Source organism: Garra rufa, chromosome 6 (genome assembly GCF_049309525.1).
Source record: "Garra rufa chromosome 6, GarRuf1.0, whole genome shotgun sequence".
NCBI lineage: Eukaryota > Metazoa > Chordata > Actinopteri > Cypriniformes > Cyprinidae > Garra > Garra rufa.
In genome coordinates, this window is record NC_133366.1 from 18,750,308 (window position 1) to 18,766,091 (window position 15,784).

The 15,784-nt window shown below is 37.6% G+C and overlaps 1 protein-coding gene across 1 annotated transcript; it reads right to left on the reverse strand.

The window, feature by feature from the left end:
- Window positions 1-3,528: 3,528 nt before the first annotated feature.
- LOC141336859 (regulator of G-protein signaling 12-like) lies at window positions 3,529-14,916 on the reverse strand. Its single transcript, XM_073842585.1, has 14 exons — window positions 14,835-14,916; window positions 12,897-13,066; window positions 12,443-12,535; window positions 12,084-12,227; window positions 10,150-10,329; window positions 9,309-9,459; window positions 9,033-9,127; window positions 7,898-8,092; window positions 7,548-7,621; window positions 7,214-7,340; window positions 6,729-6,825; window positions 6,288-6,355; window positions 5,559-5,655; window positions 3,529-5,306 (listed from the first exon to the last, which is right to left on the reverse strand). Exons 1-14 carry the CDS (start codon window positions 14,914-14,916, stop codon window positions 4,729-4,731), a joined length of 2,151 nt encoding a protein of 716 aa, XP_073698686.1. The 3' UTR covers window positions 3,529-4,728.
- Window positions 14,917-15,784: the final 868 nt, after the last annotated feature.

A 15,784-nucleotide genomic window follows, 5' to 3' on the forward strand; every position in this document is an offset into this window, starting at 1 on the left:
GCCAACCACAAACACCTTTTGTTCCTCAGACAGTTTTTTGAGTTTTTATTTTTTTTTCACTCTTCAGCTTGATTTGTTTTAACTTTTGGTAATCTATTGTACTCCAAATGTTCTCCTAGTCTGACCGATTAATACAGCCCAGAACATGACAACAATTGATGATTTTAGCAGCAATAATATGCAAAATATGCTCAATTTGTTTGGTTCAGGGCCACCAGTGTGGCCGCTTGACTACGCCTTGTGAAAAAGCTCTATAATTAAACAGGCCAAACTTTAGTGAAGGAAAGTTCGATTTGTTCTATTAAACTTGTTTATCCTAAACGCTCCTCTCTTTCAAAGCGTTGAAAAGTCTGAATTAATCATTTGGACGATTCATTTAAACAAACAATTCACAAAAATGATTCACCAATTCAAGTCTATGCTGTGAGATTTCGATGAGATACACCTGATTTAAACTGCTTAAATTCTAAATTATATAACTGAATACTTACATTATTAATATCAAATCTATTCACTTTGACTGTAGTTTGACTATCCTATAAATAAGATCCTTATCCTCATTTGAAAACACTGGGATATTGGAAGCAAGACTGAATATATTGTGGCTTCATGAAATTGGAAGACGTGTTCTTACAATGAATGTCTTAGTCATAATTAGTGTTAAATGCCTTATGTCGTATATATCACGAAACTCAAATCTGTTTTATTAGTCTTAAAATAGCTCCTTTTATATTCAGTCTGTCTGGCTAAAAATGAGTCATCAGGACCTGTGAATACATTTTCAGGGTAAAACCGATTTCTTCCGTCACTCAGAACCGGTGTATTTCAACACTTTAATGAAGTCCAGAGTTGAGTCTCTTATTTTTGTACTTCCCATTGCCTCACAGAACTGAACAAACGGTCCTTGATGACATCAGTAAAAACAAAAAGGGTGTAAAGCAGTGGTCATGTGATGTGTAAAGATACTGAAACATATATATAACAAGAGAGGGTTAGGAGAAGTAATCCCACAACAATTTGGCTTCATGGTAGAATTACGACAGCATTTTGATTTTTGTCTGTGGAGGGTTTCCCTTTTTTTGGAGCGTGAAAAAGTACCGAGGGAGACAATGCAGAATTAGGACACTTCCTCCGGTGGAGGACGAGAGAGGGAGCACTGAAGGGAAACAGAGGCTGGTTTTGTCTGAGCCCAGTACCGGCATCCAAACAACACAAAGCCTGCCTAACCAGCCATTCATTTAACTAGGCCTCTGTGCATAGCTAATGCACTGAGAACAGCCTCCCTCAAACGGCACAAAACAGACGGTGGGGAAAGTGGGGTGAGGGGAATTTGAAGGAGTTATTAAACGCATTTCGAGAGCAGAACGTTTCATCATGTGATCAGCTGTGCCGTGCATGCTTCACGTCTACCTTGTATTCTTCATTTAATAACAGGAAAAGGAAACGATAAACTGTTATCTAAGAACTATTTGGGCTTCTGTCTTTCCTTGAACTCTGAAGGATGTGGTACAGTTTCAGTCATATTATACTAAACACTGCTGTTTTATATGTGTGGGGTTGATAAGATATTTTTAATGCTTTAAAAAAAAGTTTCTTAGCCTTACCAAGATTGCATTTATATAATGAACAGTATAAACTGTAAAACTGCAAAATTAGAATATCTTCGCAGCCAATCAGATTTGAGGACCAGAAAGAACAAATATGTGTGTGTGTGTGTGTGTGTGTGTGTGTGTGTGTGTGTGTGTGTGTGTGTGTGTGTGTGTGTGTGTGTGTGTGTGTGTGTGTGTGTGTGTGTAATTTATTCCAGTAATGGCAAAGCTGAATTTTCAGCAGCCATTACTCCAGTCTACACAGTTTTACATTATCCTTTAGAAAAATGAAAAATCAGTATGCAAATCAATATGCTAATTTGCTGCTCAAGAAACATAATTATTATTATTGTGAAAAACAGTTGTGCTGCTAAATTGATTATTATTGAACAGCATTTATTAAATTTATGTTTTGGTTTGACAACTCTTAGTTTCAAAGTTGATTTTTTCAAGAGAATGTGATGTTTGCTTAGGGAGGTCCTGGTGATTTAGCCTCTCCAAATCAGTTAAGATAAAACTGCATATAAATATAACAACATCATAAATTAACATACAGTTGAGGTCAAAAGTTTACACCCCCCTTTCAGAATCTGCATAATCTTAACTATTTTACTAAAATAAGAGTGATCATACAAAAAAGCATGTTATTGTTTATTTAGTACAGACCTGAATAAGATATTTCACATATGTAGTCCAGAAAATAATAGTTTAATTTATAAAAATTACCAGATTCAAAAGTTTACATCCCCTTGATTCTTAATAGTTTGTTGTTACCCGAACAATCCACAGCTGTGTTTTTTTTGTTTAGTGATAGTTGTTCATGAGTCCCTTGTTTGTCCTGAACAGTTAAACTGCCTGCTGTTCTTCTTATAAAGTCTTTGGTTTTCCAGCATTTTGTGCATTTGAACCCTTTCCAACAATGACTGTATGATTTTGAGGGACTCATATGCTACTATTACAGAAGGTTCAAACACTCGTTGATGCTCCAGATTGAAAAAAAAAGCATTAAGAGCCGGAGGTCAGGATGAATTTAACTTAACTTGTCTTCTGGGACACATGTAACTATCTTCTATAGCCATTGAAGGGCAATACTAAATGAAAAAAAAATATGATATTTAGGCAAAATAAGAAAAATGTACACATATCCATTTTGCTCAAAAGTTTTCACCCCCTGGCTTTTAATGCATGTTTTTTTTTTCTCTGGAGCATCAGTGAGCGTTTGAACCTTCTATAATAGTTGCAAATAATTCCCTCAGTTGTCCTCGGTGTGAAAAGATGGATCTCAAAATCATACAGTCATTGTTGGAAAGGGTTCAAATACACAAAAATGCTGGAAAACCAAAGAACTTGTGGGACCTGAAGGATTTTTCTGAAGAACAGCAGGCCTGTTTAACAAGGGACAGCTTTGGATCATTCAGGTAACAACACAGTATTATGAATCAAGGGGATGTAAAATTTTGAACAGGGTCTTTTGTTTTAATTCAACTATTATTTTCTCTTGTGGACTATAACATATTTCATGTCAAATATCTTATTCAGGTCAGTACTAAATAAACAATAACATGCAGTTTGTATGATCCCTCTTATTTTGGTAAATAAATTAACATTTTGCAGATTCTGAAAGGGGGATGTAAACTTTTGACCTACTGTAGTTGCCTTTATAATTTTTTGGCACTATATGTTTATGATCGAACTTCAAGATTCACTTCAAACGGGTGCTTCAGCACAGGAGTAGTTGACCTAAAAGAGAAAAGTGACTGTAGAAGCAGACAACTAATACCTTTTATAGCACCCCTTGTGCTACATACATTGTTTTGTGTATGACAGTACAACAAACTTACGTAGATGGACGCATGCATGTTTAGCTTAGAGTATGTTTCAGGCCTAAGAAATAGTAGAAATTGAAAAAGGACTGGAAAAAGATCGGAACAAGACACAATGAGAGAAAGGGAGAAAGATCTCACCCCGAACATTTATTTAACTCTATTTACAGGTTTGCAGAAATATCAATCCGAATAGAGATATTGGTCGTCTACAAAAAAGACTGCTACAGAAAACTGAAAATGGTTTCAGTGTCAGAAGGAATTGAATGGAGAACAATTCAACAATGTTGGCAACTCAACATAGCAATAAATCACACGGCTGTAACAGAAACTATGTACACATTTAGTATTTTATCATTCAAGAAGATATACTGAAGTTTCATCTGGGATAAATTAATCCTTTTTTAGGATTATATTACACAATTACATATGTAACATATGATACCGTAGCTTAAAAAAAAACATGGAAGTGATGTCATGGTGACAAACAGGAAGTGATCTGCGTAGCTACACATTGTTGAATTGCATTTTCGTAAGAATATGATGTAAAAAAAGAAAACAAAAAGCTTTGAGGTCTCCATTTAAGATTGAAATATAGAAATGTGAGGTCATGAGGAGTTACTGAAGACTCTTTGTCAATATTTAGGTTTCATGGACAGGTTCATGGAAGGCACGCTACTGGTAACCATAGAGAGGTAAGGCGAAGCCTCTGTCGTACTAAAACCGATTGTGCTTGTTTATGTTTTAATCCATTTGTGTATTCACATCTTTTTTTGAACAGATAAATATATTCATATGTAAACGAGGGCGCTTGTCACCTCAAACACTCCACGTCTTGGATGTAGTTTATATTTAGCGTCGACAAATTATCACATGTTTAGTTCAGTCAGTTGTGGCTCCTGTTAAGGTCATCATGTGATCAGCCAGAGGGCAGAGATATGCAGAAGACGAGCAAGATCACTTCAGTTCACTACTGACCTCAAATCAGTCTGACTGGCTACAATAATTCTATTGTTTCTCTCATTGGAAGAAAAAAAAGCTGTGAAAGTTAATGATTGTCAAGATTGAGTGTGGCTAGTCATTTTAAAATACTTTCAGGGGAACTGTCAAATGCATTGTAGGTAGAAGTCTCTTTTTCGATTCTTCATTAAAGTGCTTAAAGGGTGTCAAATGTACATGGGAAGGAGGTGGTTTTGCCAGGGTTTGGCACAGAGCTTACGATGAGGAACACTGCAAATCCACAGCACTCAGAAATCACACACATCTTCAGGAGGGACCAGAGAGAGGTGAGGATAACACATGCGAGCGTAGTTTGTTCACACAGGAGAGGTACCTGATCGAGCCCAGTTGTCCTGGTAAGTGTCCTCCGTCAGGAGGTGCGGCCGTTCTGGGGAGCGAGGGAGAGGCACAGGGGAACGGTGAAGGAGAGAGCTGTTAGGGCTTGTGATGTCGCCTTCGGCAACAAATGTCAGGTCCGTGCCGCTCTCCTCTTCCTCCAGCGCCTGGACCCCTCCGTCGTTCCTCCAGTCTGTGATCCCGGACGAGCCCCCTTTTTGCGAGTGTGGGATTGGGGATAGTGAGGACCTAAACGGTGCTGGATTTCGGCCTGCTGCGTTTCTGAGAGCGCTATTGGGAGGCATCAGGGCACGTCTAGGCGCTGTGCCTTCCACCGCCGAATCTAAGCTCTGTGTTTGGTGGCTGGCACTTAGCGCGGAGCCGTTCTCCTTGGATCTGGGCCGGTTCTTGTGGGAGACAGGGGTGGAGCTCAGATTGCAGCCGTCTGCTTCCGTGTCGAGGCGCAGGAAGTCAGGAAGGACAAGGTCGGATTTGTTCAGCAAACCCCGCTGGTCGTCAGCTCTGTTGCTCTGTGCTTTGGATATGAGCTCGAAGAATTCTGGTTGAACAACAAATATAGTGTTAAACCGTTTTATTTGTCAGGATTTTGAAAGCATCTGACATGTTACAGGGAGCGTGAGATGGAAAGCATTCTCGCAAGACGTCAGCAACAGATTAACTGCAGCTGCAAAGTGTGCTTGTGTTAGCATTAGCTACATCAGCCAGTGTTGCTACAGAGACTGGTTAGCGTACGAACTAGGTGAAAGAAAGAGAGATCATTCAAAAAAGTGAAAGGGGAATAGTTTTTTACCTTCAGCTTCATCTATATTAAGCTTTTTCTGTTTGTGGTTTTCCACCTGGGCCCTGGTTTTCACAGCCGAAGCCTTGCTTGCCGCTTTGTCCTCCCCCTGGGTAGCGACAATGAGAATGGGGCACATTAAGGGTGCGTGGATGAGAACCGCCTCTTCTACAAGGCTTTCTCTGGGGCGCAGGGCTAAAACTACAGGGGCCTCATAGGGGCAACTAGGTGGGCCTCTAATCACTATCACTAAAGCTAGTGTACATACTCACACTACTTGTGCAAGCATACTAAGTCAAACTCCATTCAGCACAGCAAGTCACTGCAGAAAAACCACCACCAGCACAGCATGCCACCACAACACCCAACATCAGTGAACATCCACGCTCCACTTGTTCTTTCACCATTTCTCTCACTAGTAACTATTAAGACGAAAGAATCTGTACAAGGGATGAACCCTTGAACCAAGGAACTCTTGGCGGACAGAATCTGCTATCCCCTTACAACGTTGTGGTGTGTTGAAAGAAAGGAAGTGGTAAAGAGGTGGGTTGCTGTGATCCCAGAAGTAGGGTTAGATCATCCACAGGCCCAGAAATGCACAGATACACACAGCCTTCAGACCGGAGAAAAGAATAGGGGGGCCAGCCATGCACAGACTCCCCACACACAGGCCAAAAAACACAAAGAAAGAAGGAGAGAGAAGGAGATGAAAATGTGCGATCTTTGAGATCGAGGTCTTACTGTGGCAGACTGGCTTCGTGTAGATAGAGGTGGACCGTGACTTTTAGATGAGACCAGCTTTTGTTTGTCTGTTTAGAGAGAGAGAGAGAGTTAAATCATTCTGTTCAAGTTTAAGACAGCAACTATGTAAATTTTACTTCAATAATAACAGCGTATTAATACACGTACTTTGAAGTGTTGACTAACCTACTAAAGCATACAAGCTTGCTTATAATTTTTTACATTTAAGAAATGACATTAAAGTATGTTTTAGTTTACCAGTACACTTTTAAGCACATTTCAAAAACAATAGAAATCATTCTAAAACTTATTATCAATTTAAACCATTTGCAGTTAACATGCATTTAAGTGCCTAAAACAATGCTTTTGGCCTCTATGCAACTGTTTCACAGTGGGTGAAATCAGAGAATCAGATCTAAATGATGTCTGTGTGCATCTTGCCTTTTCCTGGAACGTGGTCTCCTGCTTCCAGAACCACCCTTAGTCCGTCTAGATTAGATATAGGAAGCCCAAGATCTAGCGGCTCTTTCTCTCCACTCTACCCACACAAAAACAACATATATAATGAATAACCTTTTCATAAAACCACAAAAATGCATATATTTCACATTTTATGGTAGAGTAACCCATAATCCTCCCATATATCTCCATACAGCAATGTGCTACAAAACCAAACCAGCTAAACAGGCAAGATGATGGAAACATCTTGCACTAATGTGAAACCTGATACTTAACCCAAAAAAAGTATGATACTTAACCCAAAAACACATCGTCATCATATTTTTGGTGAGAATTTTTGAACACAATATTGTGCATAAAACATTTTTTAAGATACATGGCAATACATTTAATAAGCTAGATACATCCAAGATATTAGATACTACATTGTTCACACATGAAGCCAAATAATAAATAGTTTGACTCACTATCCTGGCCACCAGGTCTGCTAAGTTCAGGCCATATTTGGCCACCACCGGCCTCAGCACTTCTGTAACCGGCTTAGTGGGTTTTGCTTTCAGCCCAACAGAACGATTTATGGGCACCAGATCCAGTCTATGACAGAGAGATGAAGAACGAGAGAAGTTAGGGAAAATAAACTTTGCGAAACTAAATCCTGATGACTGTTTGATAATGAATGACTTTAGTTAAGTTTAAAGGTATAAAAGAGGCCTTATGAATACATAAAGACAGACAAAAATGATAGATCAAGGGATAAACGTATGGATAAACAGAGATAAAAACAGATAAACAGGTGTGTACCGGAATAGCGTACGTTTCTCCAGCCGCAGATCTCTGGAGCACAGTGTCATGCAGTCCTGGTCCAACACTAAAGGCTTTACACAAGGACAGTACATGCTATTATAGTCCATTACAGCACTGCAGTATCAAATGATGCAGATGTGCACACATGCACACACACTCAAACGTAAATGCAGCGCTCAGCACAAACACACACATACTAAAACCACCTTGTAACCTTTGAACAAGACAAAAACAAAAGCAAAACTAAGGGTACCTCAATTACTGGCTATTGTACTATAGTTTTACCCCAAAAACACAGTTAACATTCTTTAGTGGTGATTTGAACTGCAATGTGATAGGCATGTTACCTTTTCTCCTCCTACTAGGAACAAATCCACAGCAGCCAGATTAATGCTGAGCTTCTCGCACAAGCCTAAGAGCACTTCTCTGATGGAGACGCCAGGCCTGATGGGTACTGAGCAGCATGAGCCATCTGGAAGGTTAATGTTACAGTGACGCACAGCACGTTCAGACAATGACATGGAGTTACGCGACGGCTCACCCTGTTGAACAGAGGATCACAAAAGAATGAACAATGCAAAAGATGAAATAACCACAAAAATTGAACTGAGTTATGTTAAATTGGAGATAAAATGTATAGATCAAATTAATAATAATATTAAATACAGCTGCAAGCAACATTTAGGCGGCAATTAGGGTAAGGATTGAAGCTGAACTCTGGTTGGAGACCCCTATTAAAGACATTTGTTGATACAAAATTTTACTACAAAATTAAAAATGGAAAATTAGGTATTGTTTGATTCAATATGCAGCTCTGAATCTAACAAGACCACTCTTATGATTTTTGGTTAAACTGGTCAGAGGTTATAAGCAGAAATGTCAATTTTGAATATCTTTTGACCAGTAGGTGGCGCTTTGCCGAAACGACTCATGTGCCCTCAGGTCATGCTTGTTATAACACATACCAAGTTTGGTCTGAATCTGCTAAAGTGTTGTAAAGATATAGCCTTGTGTCCATTTTTGTGCAAATTTTGTCAAATTCGTTAACACGCTTTACAAAAACTGTTTGGTAGATGAAAAGGCTTTTGATCATTTTTGGCAAGCATTGTCTGAAGATGATCTGAGCCATTTTGGTCAAACTCATACAAACCATCTAAGACAAGTTCAAAAAAGCAAGATTTATAATTTGAAATGGCAAAAAATATTGACCCATAGAAATTTAAACTTTGCAGTAATGTGATTGCAAATTTGCCCTATTGGTGGCGCTAGAGAGTTTGAGATAGAGACTCCAAATTTGCTATGATTAATATCGAGACTGTTCTCTAACTGTGTGCCAAATTCCATAACTTTCTCGCAAACGGTTCTATGGGCTGCCATAGACTTCCATTGTTTTAATACAATATATAATATTTGGTAAGTATGAAAAAAACCTAATAATCCTAGCCAGATCAATATCTGCTGGAACAAGATGCTTTGACCCACCTCGTTTTTTCCAGAACCAGAGGTGGCAAGTTCCAAACTCGCACCAGACGACAAAGAGCCTTGTGATTCTCTTCGTCCGTTACTACCTGTAAAGCCTGTGGTGAGAGACAAACAACATTTGTAACTTACAAACTGGAAAATGGAGGGAATTGGAGAAACTGGAGGAAATATTCAAGGAAACGAGAAGCACAGAAACAAAAATGCATGAAAAGTATCAATTAGTGTAAAAAAAATAACAAAATAAAAACTGAATCAGCACTAATGTCCTCTACTCACTGTAGTCTCCAAGATCCCTCTTCTTAGATCCTTTTCCAAAACTTCTATTTCTGGACCAGGAGAAGAAAATGCTTTTCTTTTTATCACCATGTTCATCTCTGCTGTCTTCATTCAGAGACCTCCCTGATTTACTCTTCTTGTCATCCTGGACCTTGAAAAAATAAAAGATTATTTTCTGTACTCTACAACAAAGGCATTACACAAAGATTTCTCTGGTGGCCAATGAACTATTGATATGCAGAATAAAAATGAGATTGGAGGTTAGGAATTTACTGTGTTTAATTAGATCTGACTAGTAGGCATGGTGGGATGTTATCTGAGATGACTTTTCTTTGAAAGCTTGTGTGATAACTATGCTAACACTTGATTGTGTAAACAGAATAGAATGCTGACACTTCAATCTCACCCCTCTAAAGCAACAAGACAATTACATTTAAATGCTTTTAAGTGTGAAGCCATTTTCACATATATAGGTCCCAAATACCTATAGGACAGCCAAAAATAAGATATTTCATCCATATGATTTGAAACCTTTGGTAAAACTTCCAAATTAAGTAACAGCTCTAAACATACAGATTAAATTTCAATAGTTGCAAAGGTCATCAATTTATAATTCATAAACGTTCATACATATTCACATACAAAGGTACATAAACTACTGAAGGTGTTACTAAACCTTCCACTCAGAGGTAATTGGGGGATATCGTCCTTTGATGTGCTTCACAGGCTGTTTGATTTTGTGATTATGTTTCAAAGGAAGTCAATGTGTCAAATACAAATAGACTGTCATCATTCTAATGAAGGGCGTAAGATATAAAGTATACACAATAGTGTGTGTTACCTTTTTAGGTGTAGAGAGGTTGGAGCGGTCAGAGCTTGTGCTATGTTTGGACGTAGGGCTGCTGGGGACCTGGTAGGGGTCTGGAAGAGGACGTCCCTCCACCTCGGCAAGCATACATTCCTGATACAGGTAGGACTTTAGGAAGCGTGTGTAACTGTCAAACTTCATCAGGTTAAAGATCTATTGAGGGAAGAAAGAAGAATGGCACTGTTAAACCAGCTGTTTATGTTGACACTGTTCCAGCGTAGCCATATTTTTTATAGCTTTTTCAGTCTTGCTGGTAAAGCAGCTTAAGAAAACCGGTAGGGGCACCAGCATTTCATGCTGGGACCAGCATCCTTAACAATAACATATGCTGATGACCACCAATGTGGGTCTTATCAGCTGGGATAACATACACTTCCGTTCAAGCTGAAAAGAGGTCAGTCTTTTGGAAGAAATGACGTATGTATCAATCTAAAGTGACAGTAAAAAACTACAGTGTTACAAAATATTTCAAATAAATGCTGCTCTTTTGAACTTTCCAGTCATTAAATAAAACAATAACAATAAGACCTGTTACTTAAGCATTAAATCAGCATATTTTAAAGTTTTCTGAAGGATTCTGTAATACTGAAGACTGAAGTAATGGCTAATGAAATTAAATTAAATTTTACAATATGGGTCATTCTATGGAAATGTCCATTTTTTGTCCCTAGTCTTTACAGAAATATTACACTTGAAAACAGTTCAGGGTTACAATTTCTTTATATTTTAGAATGAAACTATGTTATTTGAACAATTACACCTTATTGAGCGATCAATGTGGCAATATTAGTTTTTTTATTAATTATATAGAATTCCAAGCACCACAAAATGGCTTGTCCCCACAGCCATGTACAGAGGGAAAGTGTTTTATTTTGAGTTTTTTTCTACCATTTAAAATAAAACAATGTATTCATAACTGTCAAATATATAATGTAAATGCCATAAAAAACTAAATGCTGAATAAATTGTAGTCATTCTGTAGAATGACCTATATTAAAATACAAAATTTCACAATATTACTATATTATTGACCAAATAAATAAAACCAAGAGACTTCTTTCAAAAATATTAGAAATCTTACGAAACAAAATCTAAACTTGATTAAACACTGCAGGTTTATGACACAAAATTCTCTGATTTTAAATAACAGAAATCCAGAAAGATTAAAAAATGGATGGAAAAAAAAAGAAGGGCCTGGTTCGTGGGGGTCGTGATAGATTTGCATCACCCCACTGATCAGCTACAGTATTTGACACTGTAAGAAGTGTCCAATGTGTGTTTTTGATTTACAGAGATCTTGGATAAGGAGGTATCTGCCAGACAAGAGTCTCTAAATGCGGATACGTGATTCTCCGCCTTAAAGGACACTTAAAAAAAAACACATTTTCTGCTACATCCACAAAGGTTGCCCGCAGGTTTCCTCACGGATATCATGGGGTTGGAGTCTAGAGGACATTACATTCATGATCTTATGACGTCACAGAGCTGAATTCAAAATACTTTATTATTTCCTGTCTTGCCTACAGCCCTCAAAGACGGTGCTGTGATGGTAACGCCTTACAGAAATGCAGTGGAGGGTACACAGTAATTTTAAAAATAGCAATTGTTGATAAGTACACTAACTGAAACTGACTGAAACTGAAAACATTTGATTACTTTATATAAATTGGTCTGGCAAAGATATCAAGTAGAACCACATAAAAAGACATGTAAAGACATGAAAAGAGATTTTCCAACATTTCAAAATCTCTAGGATGGGCCTGCCACCAACGCAGCCGGAGGACTGTTAAGAAATGTTTAGGCTCTGTTAATTCTGTGCTAAAGCTTTTTATTCAGAAATACAGTGCTATACCCCCGGGGTTACAGTAAACAGCTCAGAATCCATATTTGAGCACTTCCTGTCTTACCTGTAGCTGTTGCTCTTTAAACATGTCCGGCCTTGGTGCGTTGAGGATGTCGTCAGCCAGCTGAGCCTGACTATCAATGTTGACGGGTGTGGTGGCCTTACTCGACAGGAAGCTGTTGTAGATCTCTCTGGCCCTCTGGGACAGCTGGGGGCCAAAAGTTATGACAAGGTCACAATCAAACGGCAAATGAAAAACATTGTTTATTTCATCCTGTCCGCACAAAGGGCGTATTTACTGTACTAAATGGACTGCTATGGACAAAACAGATCTGTTTTGTGATCAAGTATCAATTAATAACTTAATAGATTAAACTGAATTTACATTATTTAAATGTAACTGGTACATAGGTGGATCTATACCTGTTTCTTGTCTGTTTCAGGAACATGACTGAAATATTCACATGCTTGCCAAAATGAAATATTCTCCTCACTGAACTCCTTCTTCAGAAACTCCTGCAGGATGAAGAGAAAAACATAAATTAAACACCTTCACACACGTGTTGTCTTTCACCTTTCAACTAGAAAATTACTAACTACTCATTGGCTGAACTAAATTCCCTAGGCATTCTTTGCTTTTACAGATAGCAAAATCCTTTCCAAACACTTCCTGGTGCTTTTGTTTGAGACCTTGAATTCATTGAGTTCCTCATGCATCCTTGCTGAGAAAGCCTTATGCAGGTTCTGATAAAAAAGTAACTGAGGTCTTCACATTTTCAATTAAAATGCATAAAGCTACTCTCAGCCAATATTGATGAAGGGTTCTGTAACAGTGCAGCTGCTGTGCAAAAGATTGACTCGGACAGATCCAACATACCGAGAAATATCGGACACCGACGGGATCCTGTAGCAGCCGCTCGAAGCAGACGGCCCATGATGCAACGCGCCGTTCAGTGTGGCGTCTATGGCATTGCACGCTAGGGAGGCTGGCATTGCTGTTTAGACTGTTATCACTGCCGCAGCCTTTCAGGTCCACACTGTTCAACTCTAAGCACAAACAATAAGATAACAAGGTTACTCTTATTCACACCAGAGTGTCACAATTATTTTTGTTAAAGAAGACATTTATAGTAACACAAAGCTTTTTATTCATTCAATTCATCATGTTGCATAAGACGACAAAATTACATAATAATCCCCCAAAACAGCTCTTTCAAATCAGGAAATGCCCAACACTGAATAAGGAGGGTGCTCTAAATTATAACCATACTTTTAAAATAGACCCGCTTTTGAAAATGAACAACAAAAACGTCATTCATTGACAAAAAAAAAGTTTCGCTACTTACACTGCCGCATTTTTTATGTTTTAAAAAAAGTCACTTATGCTCATCAAAGTTCCATTAATTTGATCAAAAAATACGGAAAAAGTACTATTATGAAATATTATTGCAATTCAAAATACAAGTTTTATTTTAATATACTCTAAAATATAATTTATTTCTGTGATGCAAAGCTGAATTTTCATCCGCCATTACTGCTGTCTTCGGTGTCACATGATCTTTCAGAAATTATTCTAATATACTGATTTATTACTTTTATTATCAATGTTGGAACCAGTGCTGCTTAATATTTTTTAGAACCTGTGATCATTTCTTCAAGATATTTTGATGAATAACTTTTTAAAAGTTTAAAAGAACAGCATTTATTCAAACAGAATATAAGTCTTTACTATCACTTTTTATCAATTTTAACACATCTTTGCTGAATAAAAGTTTTTTTTTCAAAGAGAGAAAGAAAAAAAATTTACAGACCCCAAACTTTGAACGAGGTGTTTATTGTTACAAAGTTTTTCAATTAAAAAAAAAATCTGTTCTTTTTAATGTTATTAAGCGTATATTAAGCAGCACAACTGTTTCCAAACACTGATAAGAAAACAGCATATTAGAATGATTTCTGAAGCATCATGTGCCACTGAATACTGAAAAAGTAAAGATGCTGAAAATTCAGCTCTGCATCACAGAAATAAATTATATTTTGAATTATATTAAAATAGAAAACCACTATTTTAAATTGCATTAACATTTCACAATATTGTTTTTTTTCTGAATTTTAAAATCAAATAAACACAGCCTTGATGAACAGAAAAGTCTCCTTTAAAAAGCATTAAAAATCTTACTGATCCCAAACTTTTGAGCGGCAGTGTATCAAAATGCCTTTGTCAGTCCTTAACCTGATTTCTTAAACCATCTGATACTTTTTCTTCTGCTGCTATGGCTGTTAGAAGCTCTCCTTTAAGTTTCTGGGTGATTCTGATTGGTCGGTGAGCTCTTGTAATCAAATACTATCGATTAAAGTTACAAAGAAAATCCTTGTTTAAAGACACAGTTCACCCAAAAATAAAAACAGCCATTATTACTCGTCCACATGTTGTTCCAAACTATCAAGCTCATAGTGAACAGGAGCTTACAGACTGCATAAAGTACAAAAATACCATAAAAGTGGTTCATATGACTATATTCCATGTCACTATGAACAAGAGCAACATAACTAAATTTAGTTTTGTGCTCAATGTGTGTTCTGGAACAACATAAAGGTAAGGAATAATGACTTAGGTGAACTATTTCTTAGTAATCCACAAAAACACTTAAAGGAATAGAAAATGAATTACTGTAAAGGCTAAGCAAGACAAAACAGCTTTAGCCTAGCTAAATACAAAACACATGCTAAAAACAAGAAACCCAAAGGTTACTGCTTAGATAGACCACCTGTGAAGAACCTCAGCAGACTCTGGGTCACTACCAGCACAAGCTCTTACCTGGGTAAAGCTGGTATGAGCCTGTGTGATGCCACTTCATCAAGTATTTCATGCCAATTGGACGCCAGGCTTTGACATCCATCACCCCACATTACAAACACAAACTGCCATAGAGCAGAGGGTGAACAGCCATCAAACTGTCCATACAGCTAACGTACATGCTGGCCGCAAACATTATAGGCAACTACAAACTAACTAAACAACACAAGACACTGCGACGAGACTACATGCATGCATAGAGGTAAACAGATAGAGTGGCCTGCGCACAAAGCTCTGAACGGGTAGATGATAAATTATTGAAAGTAGAGTGGGGAGGGAAACTTAGACGGTAGAGGTAACAAGAACCTGCAATATTAATGCTGGACCAGCACAGCCACCCAGTAGCACTATAACCGAAGACGAACTGCGCACATAAACAGATGGGATGATTTTATTTTGACTGCGCTGCATAAAATGTCAACCTGCCCTGTGGTAATAGGAGTCACCCATGATGAGAATGCATGCATCCTAATTATTTCCAAACAAATGTTTTTTTTGCAAGATAAAAACATTTTTTGTACTAATTTGATTAATTCATAAATAGAAATGTATGTTATGTTTTAAAAAAGTTCACCTAAAAATTATTAATGCATTAATTACTCACCCTCATGTCGTTCCAAACCCATCTTCATAACAGAAATTAAGATACTTTTGATGAAATCCAAAAGCTTTCTTACCCTGCATAGACAGCAATGCAGCTGACATGTTCAAGGCCCAGAAAGGTAGTAAAGACATCATTAAAACAGTCCATGTGACATCAGTGGTTTAACCTTAATTTTATGAAGCTACAAAAATATTTTTTGGGCACAAAGAAAACAAAAATAAAACTTTATTCAACAATTTCTTCTCTTCCCTGTTAATCTTCGGCATATGTTCATGACGATACCATTATTTTTGTTTTCTTTGTCCAC